This window comes from Carcharhinus amblyrhynchos, chromosome 17 (assembly GCF_965287045.1).
Source record: "Carcharhinus amblyrhynchos chromosome 17, sCarAmb.v2.hapA, whole genome shotgun sequence".
NCBI classification, from domain to species: domain Eukaryota; kingdom Metazoa; phylum Chordata; class Chondrichthyes; order Carcharhiniformes; family Carcharhinidae; genus Carcharhinus; species Carcharhinus amblyrhynchos.
Window position 1 is genome coordinate 31599365 of NC_137340.1, and position 17581 is coordinate 31616945.

General features: G+C 40.5%; 1 protein-coding gene across 11 annotated transcripts in view; it reads left to right on the forward strand.

Annotated features, from left to right (window-relative positions):
- Nucleotides 1–17581, forward strand: part of fgfr2 (fibroblast growth factor receptor 2) — a 154984-nt gene that overhangs the window by 120980 nt on the left and 16423 nt on the right. For 7 of the 11 annotated variants that reach the window (XM_080205737.1, XM_080205735.1, XM_080205734.1 and 4 more), the window contains 6 exons: nt 576–766; nt 1234–1384; nt 4527–4729; nt 11348–11496; nt 16186–16307; nt 16709–16819. In XM_080205737.1, the coding sequence (XP_080061863.1) occupies nt 576–766; nt 1234–1384; nt 4527–4729; nt 11348–11496; nt 16186–16307; nt 16709–16819 (927 nt within the window). Of the gene's footprint in view, nt 1–575; nt 767–1233; nt 1426–2089; nt 2235–4526; nt 4730–11347; nt 11497–16185; nt 16308–16708; nt 16820–17581 lie in introns of all 11 variants that reach the window. The other 4 variants (XM_080205738.1, XM_080205728.1, XM_080205729.1 and 1 more) reach the window with 4 other exon arrangements.

The window sequence follows — 17581 nt, forward strand, 5'->3', positions numbered from 1 at the left end:
ATGTTGCTTCATACGTAATGGAAAAACAAAAAGGAATAGCTTCATTAACCAGGCAGAGACTTAAATAGTGCCTATATTTTTAAAATTATATTTACATGAAGCAAAGCATAGCTTTACACTGAGTTTCTCTGTAGCTGAAGCAAGATGGCTAACTTCTGTATTCATCTGCGCCATAAAGAAGTTAGCTGCTGCGCAAACATTTTATTTCTGTAAATATTTTAATGTAGCTGATTTTCTCAAGTGATTAAAAATCCATGAAACTAAATGCCCTCATCAATCATTCCCAGTCAAATTGCAAACCAAGCTGAGCAACTAAAATTAAATTCCAATGAAAACAACAAAGATTAGATCTGAATTTTAAAAAGTGCAAAACTTCTCTACGAAAACATACTTGGCCTTGTTGAAGAGGAGAGAAGGGTCAAAGTAAAAACTCGGACAAGCTCCGTTTTTATCTAGCATACAACTGTTTCTGTTTAAAGACATTAGCGGAATGTAAAGAAGTAGAAAATACTAAAAAACACTATTTGCTCGCGTCAATTCAAACTGTGTTTTCTTTGTTTTAAAATTTATTTCAGAGCGGTCACCACACAGGCCTATCCTGCAAGCAGGGTTGCCTGCTAACAAAACAGTGTTGGTGGGAAGTGACGTGGAGTTTGAGTGCAAAGTGTTCAGTGATGCCCAACCCCATATACAATGGCTGAAGCACGTTGAAAAGAATGGCAGTAGATATGGTCCGGATGGATCTCCTTATGTCCACATCTTAAAGGTTTGAGAATTCAGAAAGCCTTTATGAATATTTGTGTCTCATGAGCATTGTGAAAGACATACACATTATCAACAAGGGCAAAGAATTTCCATATTTACGTTACATTTTAAAATACAGATGTTTTCAAATATCCAGTGTATTTTCATGACACCTTAATTCCAATTGAATTACTTTTCTTCCAAAGTTTATACCTTCTACTTCCTGGGTAGTTGCAACACATGTTGTTTAACTTGTTAAAACATGCTGAAGAAAACTGGTGTGTCCTCTTCACACATAACAGTCCTTTCAGTTGTATTTTTTATATTACTTGCTGTTTTCTTCCTTCATACCACAAGATTGTTCAATGTTTTGATAGAGAAAATGTTTGTTTATTTCATTTAGAGGACTGGTGATGCTGGTGGTGGGATGTTAGTTCTGTTCATACCAGGACAGCGATTATATTGTTATCTTCTGTTGGTTTATTCTAGCATTCGGGGATAAATAGCTCCAATGCAGAGGTGCTGAATCTGTACAGTGTGACTGAGGCGGACAGTGGAGAATATATATGTAAGGTCTCCAATTATATTGGAGCCGTCAATCAGTCTGCTTGGCTCACTGTTACTCAGTTCTCCCCAAAAGGTAACACTTTACAGGATGCACATTACAAAGCTCTGCCCATGGTAAATGAATTTAGGAAACGGCTGACTCATGCTGGGAGATGCTTGGAAGATTGCAAGCAACTTACGGGATCTTTGGGCTTTGGGTATTAATGGTCCCTTAATTTCCTTTCCATGATGCAACTTTATGCACGTTAAACATGGAAAAATACCCACAATATGTGGCAAAACTATCCCATGCTGTACTTTACAGCTGAAATTTTTATCATTTAAACCTATTCTGTCTTATTCATCCCAAAGCACCTTTTTCTTCTTCCCGTCAATATTTAAATTAAATTGTTCTACTTTATCTCCATCCCTCTTCATTAAGCCAGTATTGCATTTCCAACTCCCTTCCCCATTTTTCCTTCATTTCACGCTTCCTTTATTCTAAGAAAACAATAGGATAAAGAGAACAAATTATTATGGGCCTATTTTTCCATGAATTAAATTGCATGCCTAGAAGGGTGAGTTAAAGATGGTGATGGGTATCTGATTATTCCATAAAACAAGCTTGGAGTTGGGAGCAAGCTTTGGATGAAGGGTTGTGGATGGGGAGCACATAACTCCATCAGATTACTGCACCGCTGCTGTAAGCAGTGGTACTGGTTTGTTGTCCCTGTCCACAAATATCTCATGTTGTCTTGCTTGTATATTTTTTTTTGTTTTGCTTCCCTTTTTCTTCTAGACTGCCGGTGTTAACACCACGGACAAAGAAATTGAGGTTCTCTATTTACGGAATGTAACTTTTGAGGATGCTGGGGAATATACATGCTTGGCTGGTAATTCTATTGGGATTTCACATCACTCTGCATGGTTGACAGTTGAGTCAGGTACATACGGCTTTCCTTCAATGGTTCATCTTTCCCCTTTCACTAAACTGACACTGCCTTCTGCGGTGGAACTGGCAGCAGAATTGTAATGTAAAAACCCAAGATCCCAGTTGTGAATCACGTTATCATTATAGATTTTTAAAATTGTACACAATTATAGGTGTATTTGGAAAAACGTAAGGGGTCAATCGCACTGACTATTGCTGTGGCAATGCCAGTTCCCCTTCTGTAATGAAGCAGTGTTGTTTTGTGGGAATTCACTTAATGAATCATCTTTATTTCTTCAGTGATTGCATGCACTCAAAATGAGATTCTGATTCATTTGCAACAGAGGACATAACATGCAAAATCTTACCTAGCATGTGGAATCTGATGCTGTTTCTCTTCCTTAAGAAATGGTCATCAGTGGTGTTTTAACTGATCGATAATTGAGGGGGGAAGCACGTTGGAGCTACGTAACCCAGCCCCTGACAAATCTTTCTCAATTATCTGTCCTCGATGCACCCGCTTGGTAATTCCCTTGTGAAACTTCGATTCATTCGAACAATGGTGGTCTTCAGACCTGCAGGTTGCAGTGACAGCTAATCTTTTCTCCCTGGAGAAAGGGACCTGCAACCACACTGTTTGATTTGAATGAAGTGTTGAGGTTTTTTACCACGTAACATGATTGTCTCTTTAAAAACTGCTACAAACCTTTCCTGTAGTCTCTAATTTCACAGACAATCAGGCAAAAACCTTTAATGCAGCTTTGCTTTCACTAGGAATCTGGGACATTTCTGGTTTTGTTTGCTTCTTGTTTCACCTTTAAAGCCTCCAGTGGGCATTTTATGCTTGGTAGTTTTTGGCAATGCGACTTGTTATGGATGGCGCAGCTTGAACAGCATTCATTATGCTAAATATGCTGTAGATATAAGGTAATGATAAAATTTGAGGCACCGTCTTAACAGTTTGAAGTGTACTCTGCTTCTGTGAAATACTTGCAATTTTTAGCAGAATGTTTTAACAGAATGTTTATCACTTTAACAAAAAACAAGCTGGGTCAGTTTTAACCTTTGGCAATAAATGTCTTGTACTTTGCACCAGAGAATGTGATGTTTTAAATGTAATATCAGTGTTCATAGCGAAATGCAACTGGAGTGGTGCATGTTCAGGCTGAAAAAAAAATTAATTGATATATTTTGTTTACATTTCCATGCATTTGTTATTTACTGCCATTATCAGTTTCGCTTCTGTAACAGACAAGAGATTTTCACATTAAAATTTTAAACCAGATATTAGAAGGTGCAAGGATGTGATTAAGTACCCTGTAGACTTCCCCCTCCCCGGTTACCAATCTACTCCAATTTGCTTTGCATACTCTTATTAATGTAGAATCTGGTGCCATGGTACACCAGCACTATATCATACCACGTGTATTCTTGAGTTTTCCTCAACATGGCTCTCTTTCCTCCCTTCCACCCCCCCGCCCCCCCGCCCGCCGCTTAGAATCGTAGAATCCATACAGTGCAGAAGGAAGCCCATCAAGTCTGCACCGACACAATCCCTCCCATGCCAGAACCCCATAACCATATGCATTCACCCTAACTAGTGCCCCTGACACTGAGGGCAAATTTAGCATGGCCAATCAACCTAACCCACACATCTTTGAACTGCGGGAGGAAACCGGTGCACCTGGAGAAAACCCACGCAGACATGGGGAGAATGTGCAAATTCCACACAGACTGTGACCCAAGCTGGGAATTGAACCGGGGCCCTTGGCTCTGTGAGTCAGCAGTGCTAACCACTGTGCAACCATGCTGCCCAAGTTGTACCCAATTGCCCATGTTCTTATCAAGTTGTATGGTCGAAAAGATATCAGCAACCTTTTCGCTAGATCAGCTAAGTGGCGAGCCTTTCATAGAATTATCACAGTCAACCACAACAATGTTTCTCACCAGGTAGCCACAAATGTGTACTTTTCAGTAGGACCCACTAGGTAGTGGGCAAGAGCAGGAACCTTTCCCTCATAACCCTGGAAATGCTGGAAGCAGTTGCCATTCATACCATTGGCACTATACTAAGCTCTGCAAGCAACAGGAGTTTTCCTGTTTTGTGACAGTCCATATTATTACACTGGCAGCATCGTTTACTTCTGAAACCATTTGTGCAGCATTTCCTCTTTTCTTACTTAATATGTTATTGAGGAATAGTATTGGAACTGTGAACAACCTTTCACTTCTTTATCAGTTACATTGTCATGTGTGAAACTCTATGTTAATGTCTGACGCAATTGTTTCTTCACGTGTAATCCAGTTCCCGAAGACAAACCAAAAGGGTTGACCTCTCCTGACTATCTGGAAATAGCTATCTATTGCATTGGTGTTTTTGTTATCGCTTGTATGGTGGTGACGGTTGTTATTTGCCGAATGAAGAACACGACAAAGAAGCCTGATTTTAACGCCCAGCCGACGGTGCACAAGCTGACCAAGCGCATCCCTCTGCGCAGACAGGTAACAGAAAGTAGATAAAGAGTTCAAAAACCTTTTACTTAGTGAACATTTTATCATACATTACTCCTGGAGTTACAGTTGTATTTCAGAAGTGGTCAGACAAAATGGTAACTTTTCCCTCTTTCACTACTCCCAACCAAAATATTTGTCCATCTTCTTAAAATAAACTCTACATTTGTAATGCCGAGTTGCTTTCCCCTCCTCAAAGGTTTTTATCAAATAATTAGGCATTTTAATCATACTTGGTAAATAATGTGCACCAACAGTAATGGATGGTTCCACTGTGTTTCATCCAATTGTGAGAGAATGCAGATTTTACTTTTTGTTCTCGAATTTAAGGAGGAGTTGGACAGATTTTTAATTGGTAATGGGTTGAGGGGTTATGGCGAGAATGCTGGGGAATGGGACTGATGAGTATATCTACGATGATCAAACGGTGGAATAGACTCAATGGGCCAAATGGTCTAATTCTGCTCCTTTATCTTATGAACTAACTTATTATTCTTCCTGCTGATTGTGGACTTCATTAATTTGACTTATAAGCTGCTGTATCCCTGAGAATTATGAATCAAAACCTTTACTTGACATAGTGACCATTTTATCATGTATTATTCTGAAATGTACAATTGTATTCAGCAGAAAAGTTGAAGAAACTTCATTTTCTTGTCACCCCAATAGAGATTTTGGGTGATATTCAGCACAAAGTGCTGATCAGGAGCATTGGGCTCCATCTGAGCACCTGCCCACCTTAAGAAAAGAATCCCCACCCTGGAAAATGGTTTAGGGCTATAGTCGACAGACAGGTGGCTGCAGTTTTATTGGCCTTCTCTGGGTAGGCTGGGTGGAGACAAGGCTGGATAAAGTGTTGGTGCAAGGTGTCAGGAGGGAAATGCAATGGCCTCTTCCTGCATCTACTTTCTATGTTTCCTGTTGCCACGCACTTTACTGAAAATAGGAACAGCAGCAACGTGGCTGCCAGCCAATCGGTGGGCAATCAATTCAATTGGTTAAGTGCCAAATAACAACTAGCTTGGTCCCCTCTGGAATTTTACCACGCCAGGTTGGGCCTCTGCTGTGTGGCAAGACCAGCAGGTATACTGAGACAGCCTGCAGCAGGATGGAGGTGACAGAGGAAGCGAGGACACTTTCCTTTATGGCCACCCCAGCTCCACTAAGGTCGCTGTGGCACTCCACAGCTCCAACACTGCTGCAGAAGGGTTATTCTGGCCATCTCCATGGCCTTCAGTAATGCTTTGGAAATCTGGTATAAGGCTTTGCTGGAATGCAACCAAAAATAGGATGGGAAAATGGATGTCTATCTTTTTATATTATTCATTCATGGCCAGCATTTATTGCCCATTCCTGGTTGCCCTTGAACTGAATGCCTTGCGAGACCATTTCAGAGGGCACCTAAAAGTCAACCACATTGCTGTGGCTCTGGAGTCCCATGTAGAACAGCAAATTTCCTCCTTTAAAGGGCCTTAGTGAACCAAATTGGTTTTTCTGATAGTCGGCGTGGTGATCAGTAGATTCTTAATTCCAGATTTTTTAATTGAATTCAAATTTCACCATCAGCCGTCGTGAGATTCAAACCAGGGTCCCCAGAACATTAGCTGAGTTTCCGGGTTAATATTCTACCAATAATACCATCACCTCCCCAACTTGTCAGTTAATCAGCTGGCTTCCAAACTGGTGCTTTTTCTGACAGCGAAGCAGAAAGTAGGAACTCCAAGGAGGGGAGAGGAGGGAGAGAGTTGAGTTGAATTGTAAACATTCATTAAGACTAGCATTCAAATCCAGCTCTGTCATTTTGCACCTGAACTAACAATTCTGCATGTGGACTGCCTCAGCCTGTCTCTGTTGTGAATGGTAAAACTATAATAATCACATGGGACCATCTTTAAGACAGTGTTTTATAAATAAAGTTTTAAAATAAGCTCCATGCTCATTAACCTGAGGGTGCTGAATGCCTTCAGTATCTTTCATGAGATATATTTTAAAATCTCTCAGTTTCTCTCTTCCTGCTAAATATTAGAATTAATAATTGGAAAGTGTAATTTATACATATTTGCTCTGAGAATATATATTTTCATTTTTGGTACCATGTGGTTCTCTAGCCAATAAATAGTTAAAATCTTAAACCCTACTTGCTGCACGTGATGCAACCCCAGTGACAGGATGTGATAATACCAAAGGAATTCTACGTATGTACGCGTGACCCTATTCTGTCACCTCCAATTGCCAGATGTCACCCCAAATTATATATTCTTAGCCTTTCATCCAGTCTTAACAGTATGAATTAGTTGTTTTTTAATGTAAGCATCCATAAGAGTGCACATTGGAATAACTTTTTGTAAAAATGGTTTTATTTGATTAAGTTAGAATAAGCAACTGCTTCAGCCTTTTCAGGGAAATTTAAAAGAGACCATATTTGGTGTCAGCAGCATCATTGATTAGTAGAAGCAATTTATACTTGAGTAACATTTGCTACATTTCTTTGTCCATTTGTTATTGCAATCTGTAGCGGGCAAGGAATTTACAGACTTTCATTTGCAAGAATTATACCAATTAAACAATGGTCTTATTAGATTAGTCAGTGCATTTGCTTTGGAGCAAATGAAAATTGATTCATCAATGGTTCTATTCATCAGTCTGAATATTCAAGACTTTGCAGTGTGAGACTGATAGAGATATTAGAGTCTCCATTAACAATCTGGAAGGATCACACAACAAGAATTCAAGTTTCAAGACTTCTACTGCAACAAACAAATTAAAAGCAACGTTGACTAATCATTATTTAGTAGGCAACCTATACTTCAAACTACTGAAATTTTCCCCAGTTAACTTTTAGAACAACTGAAAATTCTCCACCATGGTAATACGTTATGCTGTCCCATAAGTGGATACTTTATTCTCCAGGAACCGGCTCCCAAGAGCCACATCCGTTTCCCTTTGCCAGCTGGACAAGTTCTAATTTTATAACTGACTGCCACTGTGAGGATTATACTGGAGGTTCATTCTCTCTAGTCCAGCTAGACACCTTTAAATCTTTACAAACTTGGTCTCATCAATCTGAGTGTAAGTTCCCACCTATAATTTGTGGTGAACATTTGAGGTCAGCATTTTGTCTGCTTCAGGTACAAGGCTAGCTTGCTCTCATTTTCTCTCTTGCTCGCTCTCTCACACACTCACTCTCAGAATCTTGCAAACTACCTTGGGTTTGTGAGGTTCAGTGATGGCTTGTTAAAAACTGATATTACGGTAGCTTGCTATGAACTTTCCCCTTCCCAAGTTCACCTTCGTGGGCTTTGTATCTAGATAAAAATGCCTGTTAGCTTTTTTCTAAACTCCTACCTCCATTCTAGCTTGGAAGTAAATGGACAGTTTAAGTTACAAACATTTTATAAAACCTGACATTCCTCACACCTTTTTGTGAGATTTGGAGACTAACTGTTTACTCACTGTCAGCATAGATGCTCTTACCATCATCCACAGGTATGAACATCTTGTACCTTCTCAATAGGGTAATTAGGGATGAACAATAAATGCTGGCATAACCAGCAACATCAACATCACTTGAGTGATTTTTTTTAAAAGTCTCTTGACTTGGGGCCACTTTTATCCCCACAGCAACCAAGCCACCCAGACTTGTCCAGTAGAATTCAGAGCAGGTTACAAAACCCCCTTTGCCTCTGGACAGTTTGAAAATGTAACAATCTTAGAAGTTTATATTTGTGCCAAGTGATAGTCAGTCTTGTAAACATTAGTGTTGTTTTATGTTTAAAAAAAAGTATGATTTGATTAGCTATAGCACATGAAAGGGAAATATGCTGCCAGAAATTTGGAAACATTCAGCCAGGCTCTAGATCTTGGTGCTTATTTTTTTTAACGATCTGTGGTTTCACCAAATCTTCTGTCTTTCCTGGATACTTTATGTTTCCCTCTTAACAAATAATATTAAGGATAATCCGTTTCCATCATTTAAAGTAGTCAATACAGAATTAACCCAGAAAAGGAACACGTTCGGTGCAATGATGAACTTCCAGAGCTTGAGTTACTTGACTTGCTTGTTTAGCTCAGAGTTCAATTTCAGTGTTATGAATCAGAGCTGCTGCTGAAAATATCTTGGGTGGAATTCTCCGATCGTTCATTCCCGCCCCGTTGCCAGCAAGAATGGAGAGTTTGGCACTCAGCCATGACTCCATACACCACAGCGGCATCAGGGAATCCCAGCCGCAGACAGGGTCAGAGGTTTCCGGCACTTGTCTTCTTCGTTTTTCAACGATGTCTCGTTGGTCCCTTGAAAATGATCACCAACTTGAATGCTTAGTGCCCTGATTAAAACTGGAGCGCCTGCAAGTAGTGTATGATGAGTAATCGTGTAAGTGAATCATGATACACATTCAAAGAAAAAAAAATAACCATCATGGGAGGTGAAGTTGTGGAAAAATCTATGCCTGGATGACCTCCAGGAGTTTCAAGTACCCTATTACAAACATTGACAGCATGTGTACTGCAAGAACTGCAGTCAATGGTTTAGGTTAAAAACGCGTAATAAAAATGAGAACCAAATGTGCCAGAGCTGATGGTAGTGCTGCCAACAGACTGGTGTAATTGACTGTAAACTGAAAAATGACCACGAATGACCAAACAAAAACCTGCATTGAAAATAACTCTCTTCCCCCAGCAAGTGTTTTCTAAATAACTTGTGATTCTGTATTTAGTATTTCGGGGAAGAAATTTAAAAAATGGCAGCAATTAGATGAAGCTCGATAACTAAAAGACTTTTTAACTAAGACTACTAGACTTGGAATGCCATTAAAGGGATTGGTTTTGTACAACTTTTAAGCCCATTACACCAGTGTTATATTGCTTCCCCCATGCATCTATTCAGACTATCAACTATAATTTAGTTCCCTGCTTCTCTGTATCCTTAATTCCCTTTTTAAATGTTGTGATTGACTTGACTTCAGTAACTTCTTGAGATAAAGTTTTCAAAATCCTAGTAACCGTTGGCTTAACTGATTCTTTTCTATTTGTAAGCATTGGTCCAAGTTTAAGAGAGAAATTGGTCCAACTGAAGGGTTGAAATGGAAGCTCTTCAGCCAATCATTAATCATGGTGGAAAATTCGGCGTAACTTTGGGGACCTTGCCTAGTTTAATAATTGCATTCTTTTTGCAAAGTGTGCTGAGTATGTCAGTACAGCTATGCGATGGTCTGGCAAGACTATTCCTGACAGAATTTCGGAGAAGCAGAATGCTTCATATTCATCCAGTATGTTTTATTTAGCAGACTGGTCGAGAACAGTTGGCCAAGCTGAGATTCAAATTCTTGTTTTTTTGGTTGGGCCAAATATTTAACTGGTAAAATAGTAAATTTTCCCCCCTTTTTTAAATTTACTTCATTATTAAGTCTTTTTTGACAGTAAGTTTAATAACAGCTCAATTGTACCCTCAGTTAAATTATTAGGTATAGTTATAAACTCATAAATGCAAGGCTGCAGATTTCTAGAATTCTCAAACTCTACAAAAGCCTAAGCTCAGACTGTGTTATTTCTTCACTCCAATGTAATTGTTAACTGGCTGATTTTGTGCTTCAGAGGGATCTAATTTAACTCCCAGGCGGGGACACGGCCTACTCAGAGGTCGGCCCGTCCAGGAGCAGTGATGGGGAGGTTCTGCCAATTTTGAAGGTTAGGCCTCATTAAAGTGTTGCTGGCTGCATTCTAACCAAAATGGCAGGGCAGTCGGCGGTAAGCGACTGCCCAGCTGGTGAAACCTTGCGACAGGATGTGGTGCTGAGAGCCTCAAGGAATGGCCTCTGGCACAAAGGTAGGTTGAATGTAGGGAGGATCCAAGGGTGATGTCAGTCGGGAGTGAGGGGGGAAGAGATGGTGGAGGATGCCTGGAGCACTGGGAACGTAAAGTTTCCTTGTGGGGCCAAGAGATCTAGTCTTGCTCCTTCTGACCCTCAAAGAAACAGCAAAAATGTTTTTAGAGGCTACCTTGCGAGACCTTTTGCAGCCCAGGCTGTCAGCGATGCCGTGCAGGTTTTTCTACCCAAGCCTGGGGATAATAATACATGATGTGGGTATGCCGGCGTTGGACTGGTGTAAACACAGTAAAAAGTCTGACAACACCAGGTTTTAGTCCAACCTATTTATTTGATAATATACTCGCAGCCCCTTTGTCAGGTGAAACCTGACGAAGGGGCTGCGAGTATATTATCAAATAAATAGGTTGGACTAAAACCTGGTGTTGTCAGACTTTTTACTGATAATAATACAGCCAGGTCTTGATGATATAATTGGCACCCTGTTTTAAAAATGGACACGGTTGGCTTCAGACAGGTGTCCTTTGCAATTAGATTACAATCGACAGGATCGGGTGAGGTGCAAGTGGGTATGTCATTTGCTCCAATTTAATTGCCTTTGCTTTAAATCCACTTTCCAACAGACAATAGCAGGTAAAATTCCCTGTAAATATTTAATAAATACAAACACTTCATTTCATAAATACAGACACTTCATGCAAGTAGCCTAGTGTACAGATGTAGTTAGTTATTCTGCATTGTGACATTGAGGATCATTGGCATTTTGTTTCTTCATTGTTGCTGTGAACAGGTTTCTGCAGACTCAAGCTCCTCCATGAGTTCAAATACTCCCCTGGTGCGGATCACTACACGGCTCTCATCCACAGATGCACCGGTGCTACCTGGAGTTTCAGAATATGAACTTCCAGAAGATCCAAAATGGGAGTTTTCACGGGACAAGTAAGATTTCCCAGCCATTTCACCACGCTATCAAACATGTCTAAGTTTAAACCTAAAAGTGTTTGTTATCAGTTCAATTCATTCAGTTGCTGGATACTTGCATGAAAACTTATGTTGAGAAAGGTGCTGGCAACCTTGGGAGCTTGTTAAGGGTGACCCTGCCTTACTCGCAAACCTTTTTATCAAGAAGAATTGTACACAGTATTCCAGCTGTGGCCTAACTAGTGAGAGAGACAGTTCTAGCATAACCTTTATGTACTTTATATTTTGTATATCAGAAGGAATATCTGAAATACCTTCTTGAGCATCCTATCCACCTGTCCTGCTATCTATAGGGATCTGTGGACACGCAGTCAAAGGTCTCTCTGTTCCTGTACATTTCCTCGGTATCTTACCATTTACTGTGAATTGCCTTGCCTTGTTTGACTTCCCGAAATGTATTCCTCACTCTTGTTTACATTTTCTGCCCACCTAATCGGTCCACTTCTCACTGACTACACCTGATTAGCTCACAATTAACCGCAGGGACAATTATTTTCTATCATCCAGGAACTTCTTAACCATGCCCCCATTCTAAATCATTGATATGAAGGCCGGAATTCTCTGGCTGCTCAGTTATGGCGGATTCTCTGGTACCACTGGCAGTGCACCCCCAACATGGGTTTCCTGGCGGTGTGGACTGCTGCAGTGGGCATTCCCATTGGTAGCGGTGGGACCAGCAGATCTGCTCTCTACCAAGTAGTTATATCTCTGCTGTTCTCCTTCCAGATTTCTGTCAGTGGTGACGTTTTTTGCCTTGTCTATCAGGGGACACTGACTATAAATTTTCTACACTTACGCTACCAATTTTTCTGTGGATCTGGGCTGGGTTGATGATGGATCAGAGACATAGAAAAATGTGTAGTCAGTCACCGGGTGGTGGACAGCAATTGCTTTGGTGTGCATTATATTTTTGACATCAAAAATTTATTCCCGATTTTCTCCCATCAGCAAAAAATGGCCACTGGCAATAGCACGTTACAACAGGCTTCGAAGACATGAAGTAGTAATCTCTGTCCTTCACAACTGAAACTGGGGAACTTGAAGGTGGTCACAGATGCATTTCCTGTATTAAATGGGAGACATATCTCATACAGGGTGGCACAGTGGTTAGCACAGCTGCCTCACAGCACCAGGGACCCGGGTTCAGTTTCAACCTTGGCTGCCTGAATGGAGTTTGCGTGTTCTCTCTGTGTCTGTGTGGGTTCCCTCCAGGTGACCTGGTTTCCTCCCACACTCCCAAGATATGCAGGTTAGGTGGATTGGCCATGCAAAATTGCCCCTAAGCGTCCCATGATGTGTAGGTTAGATGCATTAGCCATGGTAAATGTGTGAGGTCATGGGGATAGGGAGGGCCTGGGTAAGATACTCTATCAGAGCATTGGTGCAGACTTGATAGGTCACCTATAAATGAAGGTGTATCACAATTCAGTTAATACAGAATATTTTAGCTTGTTGTGAAGGAGTTTTCATCGCTTAGTGACTCCTGGACTGAGCATTGAGCAGAGTGGGTAATCAAACCAGGTCATCCACTTCTAATAGTATCAAGGGTTAAGAACTAATCTCATTGCAGCAAATATTTTGAACATTGATCAACTGAGAAAACTGTGTTCTAGATAGCATCCAGGACAATGACCGCTCCAGTAGATAGATATTTGTCACTGTCTGAATCAAAAGATGAAATAAAGACAGAATCAGATAGGTTAGAGGACACACCTTTTATAAACACTTTTTAAAAGGTCTGTCCTCTAACCATTTTCCTTTGAAGAATAGGGTTTTATAAACATTTTTTAAAACCCTATTCTTCAAGGAAAATGATGAAATAGCATTCATTTTTTAGATTATCTAAACTTGGTTGTTGCTGTTGGTGTCAGAAATTTCTCCTTGGAATACAGTTTATGCAGTCTTCTTGATCTCCTTGTTCCCAGTAAGTATTTCAATTAAATTAGATGCCTCCGTGTACTCTAATTAACGCCTGCATTATTCTGGCCAGTGCTGCAGTCTGTGAACCTACTTGTTGCTTAGGAGCCTCAGGGGAACATAGTAAATGTGGAAAATTTGAGTGCATCAACATTTAAGAAAACAGTGGTTAACACTAATGTAGGTGGAGTGGGTTTGCAATGAAAGAGAGCTTTGAGAGTCAGCTATTAGATCTTGGGCATATTTGTAGCACAATGAAAGGATTGTACAATTTGGGTAAATGCACTATCTAGTGGAACTTAAATTGACCATCTGCAAATGTCAATGTTTGTACAACATCACCGTTTAAAAATGCAGTACAAACTAATAGAAAAATGATATAGGCTCAGTAAAATGTAGATGTTCAGTGGGATTAAAAAATGCATGCTTTATGAGAACATGACTGTTTAATAGAGAACTGATAGTATTGAAAACATATTTTTAAAAACAAATTAAACTGGACCTACAATTGTACTTGATCTGTTTAATCTAAATGATGCACCTATGAATCATTTGAGGTGATGGATGTTGTTCTGAGGCAATCCTGGATGACAAGTGAGCTCACTGAAAAAGAAGAAGGAGGCATACATACATTTCAGGAAATTGAAAATGGATAAGACTCTTGAGGAATACAGAAATAGCAGAAAAGAGCTTAAACAGGGATTTAGGAGGGCAAAAGGGGCCATGGAATGTCCTTGGCAGGCAGGATTAAGGAAAATCCTAAGGCTTTTTATGCGCATATAAGGAGGAAAAGGGTAGCCATGAAAAGAATGGGTCCACTCAAGGACAGTGGAGGGAATTTGTGTGTGGAGCCATATGAGGTGGGTGAGGTCCTTAACAAGTACTTTGCACCAGTATTCACAAAGGAGAAGGATGTAGTGGATGGTGTGTAGAAAGGAGAATGTTGACACTCTAGGACATGTTGGAGGTTTTGAAAAACATTAAGGTGGACAAGTCTCCAGGACCAGATAAGGTCTATCCCAGAATTCTGAGAGAAGCGAGGGAAGAAATTGCTGAGGCCTTGGCCAAAATCTTGATATCCTCTTTAGTCGCGGGTGAGGTACCAGAGGATTGGAAAGTAGCTAACATTTATGAAGAGCACAAGAGACAATCCAGGAAATTACAAGCCTGAGAGCGTTATATCAATGGTGGAGAAATTATTGGACAAGTTTCTTAGGACAAGATGTATTCACATCTGGAAGAGAATAGGCTTAGTAGCGGTAAGTGACATGGTTTTGTGAAGGGGAAGTTGTGTCTCACAAACTTGATTCAGTACTTGAGGAAGTGAGAAGAAAAATTGACCAGACCAGGGCAGGGCAGTGTATGTTGTATACATGGACTTTAGTAAAGCTTTTGATAAGGTTCCTCATGGCAAGCTGATACAGAAGGTAAATTCATATGGGATCCGAGGTGAGCTGGTAAGGTGGATACAAAACTGGTTTGGGCATAGAATGCAAAGAGTAGCAGTGGAAGGGCACTCTTCTAACTGGAGGTCTGTGACTGGCGGTGTTCCTCAAGGATCAGTGCTGTGTTGGTTGTTATATAAATGATTTGGAGGAAATTGAAGGTGGCCTGATTAGTAAATTTGCAGATGATACAAAAATTGGGGGAGTAGCCGTCAGGAGAATTGTCAGAGGATACAGCAGGATATAAATCGGTTGAATGCCTGGGCTGAAAGTTGGCAGGTGGAATTTAACCCGGACAAACATGAGGTGATATGATTTGGGAGTCCTACAGTAGAAGGAATGTATGCAGTAAATGGTAGAGCCCTTAAAAATATTAGCATATACAGGAATCTAGGTGTGCATTCCCTGAAGGTGGCAACTCAGGTGAACAAGGTGGTGAAGAAGATCAGGGCGTTGCATATAGGAATTGGAAAATCATGTTGTAGCTGCATAAGACTTTGGTTAGGCCGCATTTGGAGTATTATGTACAATTCTGTTTGCCATACTACCGGAAGAATGTTGATGCATTGGAAAGAGTGCAGAAGAGATTTACAAAGATGTTGCTTGGTTTGGAGGATTTTGACTGTGAAGAATGGTTGAACAAATCTGGATTGTTTTCATTGGAGCATCAGAGGATGAGGGGGGACCTGATTGAGGTTTACAAGATTCTGATAGGTTGGATAGAGGGGAGAGTCAGTTTTTTTTCGCAGGGTCGAAGGGTCAGTTACTCAGGGCCAAAGGTTGAAAGTGAGGGGGGAAAGTTTAAGAGATGTAAGGTGCAAGTTTTTCACACAGAGGATGGTGAATACCTGGAACACGCTAGTGGAGGAGGTGGTGAAAGCAGATTCTATATAATAACATTCAAGAGGCATCTGGATAGATGCGTGAATAAGCAGGGGATAGAGGGATATGGACCATGGAGAGGCAAGAAAATGTTAGATTAGAGAGGCATCTGTGTATCAGCATAGACTTGGTGGGCCGTATGGCCTGTTCCTGTGCTATACTGTTCTTTGTTTTTTGTTCTGTTTTCAGTGGATATTATGACCTACAATGTTAATTGTTATTTGACCTGCATTGTTTCCTGGAACATCCTGGCAAGATATATGGTGCTGTGTAAATTTCCTAACTGATGGAGAGAACATAGGTTCTTTTGGCTGCACAGGATATTGAAGTTTCCATTTGTGTGAAAATTATGAGCAGAACAAGGTTAAAGTCCAGCCATGCTAATCTCTGCTTTCATTTGCAGGCTGACACTCGGGAAACCCCTTGGGGAAGGCTGCTTTGGACAAGTTGTGATGGCAGAGGCTGTAGGAGTTGACAAAGATAAGCCGAAAGAACCACTCACTGTTGCTGTGAAGATGCTGAAAGGTAAAGAACGAATTCAAGACTGCATTTATTTATTTTTGGGAAGTGAAGGCTGACCTTGGAGAGGTCAGAGATTCAGTGTCTGACCTCTGCATTTATTTGGTCATCTGAAAATGTTTTGGCTAATTAGTTGAACGCCTATCAGAAAGTCCATGGAATCAAACCCAATAAACATCACAATTTCTGGACTAATTTAAAAGATGAAGTGACTTTTGAAAGGATTTTAGCGTATTTTACTATTTTTGAAAATTATTGGACCAATGAAAGAGGAACACCTTCCATTCAAGTATCTCCCAATCAAAAACAAATTTGAAAATTAGACTTGCATTTGTATGCACTTTTAAATCAACTAATGGCTATATTAGGTTCTACCCAAGGTATAATATTAAATTCAATCTTCTCAGATGATGCAACGGAAAAAGACCTCTCCGACCTTGTTTCCGAGATGGAAATGATGAAAATGATTGGAAAACACAAGAACATCATCAATCTGTTAGGAGCCTGCACGCAAGATGGTAAGCAAAAGAATTAACCAAGTTGAACACAGCAACAAATGTCATGATTTCTGCACAGAAAGATGGAGTAGGGATTCCATAGAACTATAGAATCCCTACAGTGCAGAAGGAGGCCATTTGATCCATTGAGTCTGCACCAACTCTCTGAAAGCACATCCTATCCAGGCCCATCCCCCCACTCTATCTCCATAACCCTGTGCATTTACAATGGATAATCTATCTAACCTGCACATCTTTGGACACTAAGAGATAATTTAGCATGCCAATCCACCTAACCCCACATCTTTGGAACGAGGGAGGAAACCCACGCAGACGTGGAGAGAATGTACAAACTACACAGACAGTCATCCAAGGCCAGAATTGAACCTGGATCTCTAAATGCTGTGATGCATACCTTGTATCTGTCAGTTTCTATCAGTCTTGGTGAAATATTTCCTTTCCCTGGCCTGGAAACTTTTAACTCTCGAATTGTCTTTCATGGTGCAAATTTTCCTAGAGACTTCTTCCTCTTACTAAAGCAAGGCAAATCTTCTAGCCTTGTTTCAACTCCCCATGAATTTGGGCCTTTCAAATATAATGCGAGCTCCCACCTGCATTCTGTGGGGAATCATAGAGACTTCCAGCCTCAGAACTGATGAAGGACCATCCTGACTCAAAACATTGGCTCAATTCTCTCCACAAATGCTGTTAGATCTACTGAGGTTTTCTAGCATTTTCTATTTTTGTCTTTCTCCTGGACCCTGGAAGACTAACCCATTTATG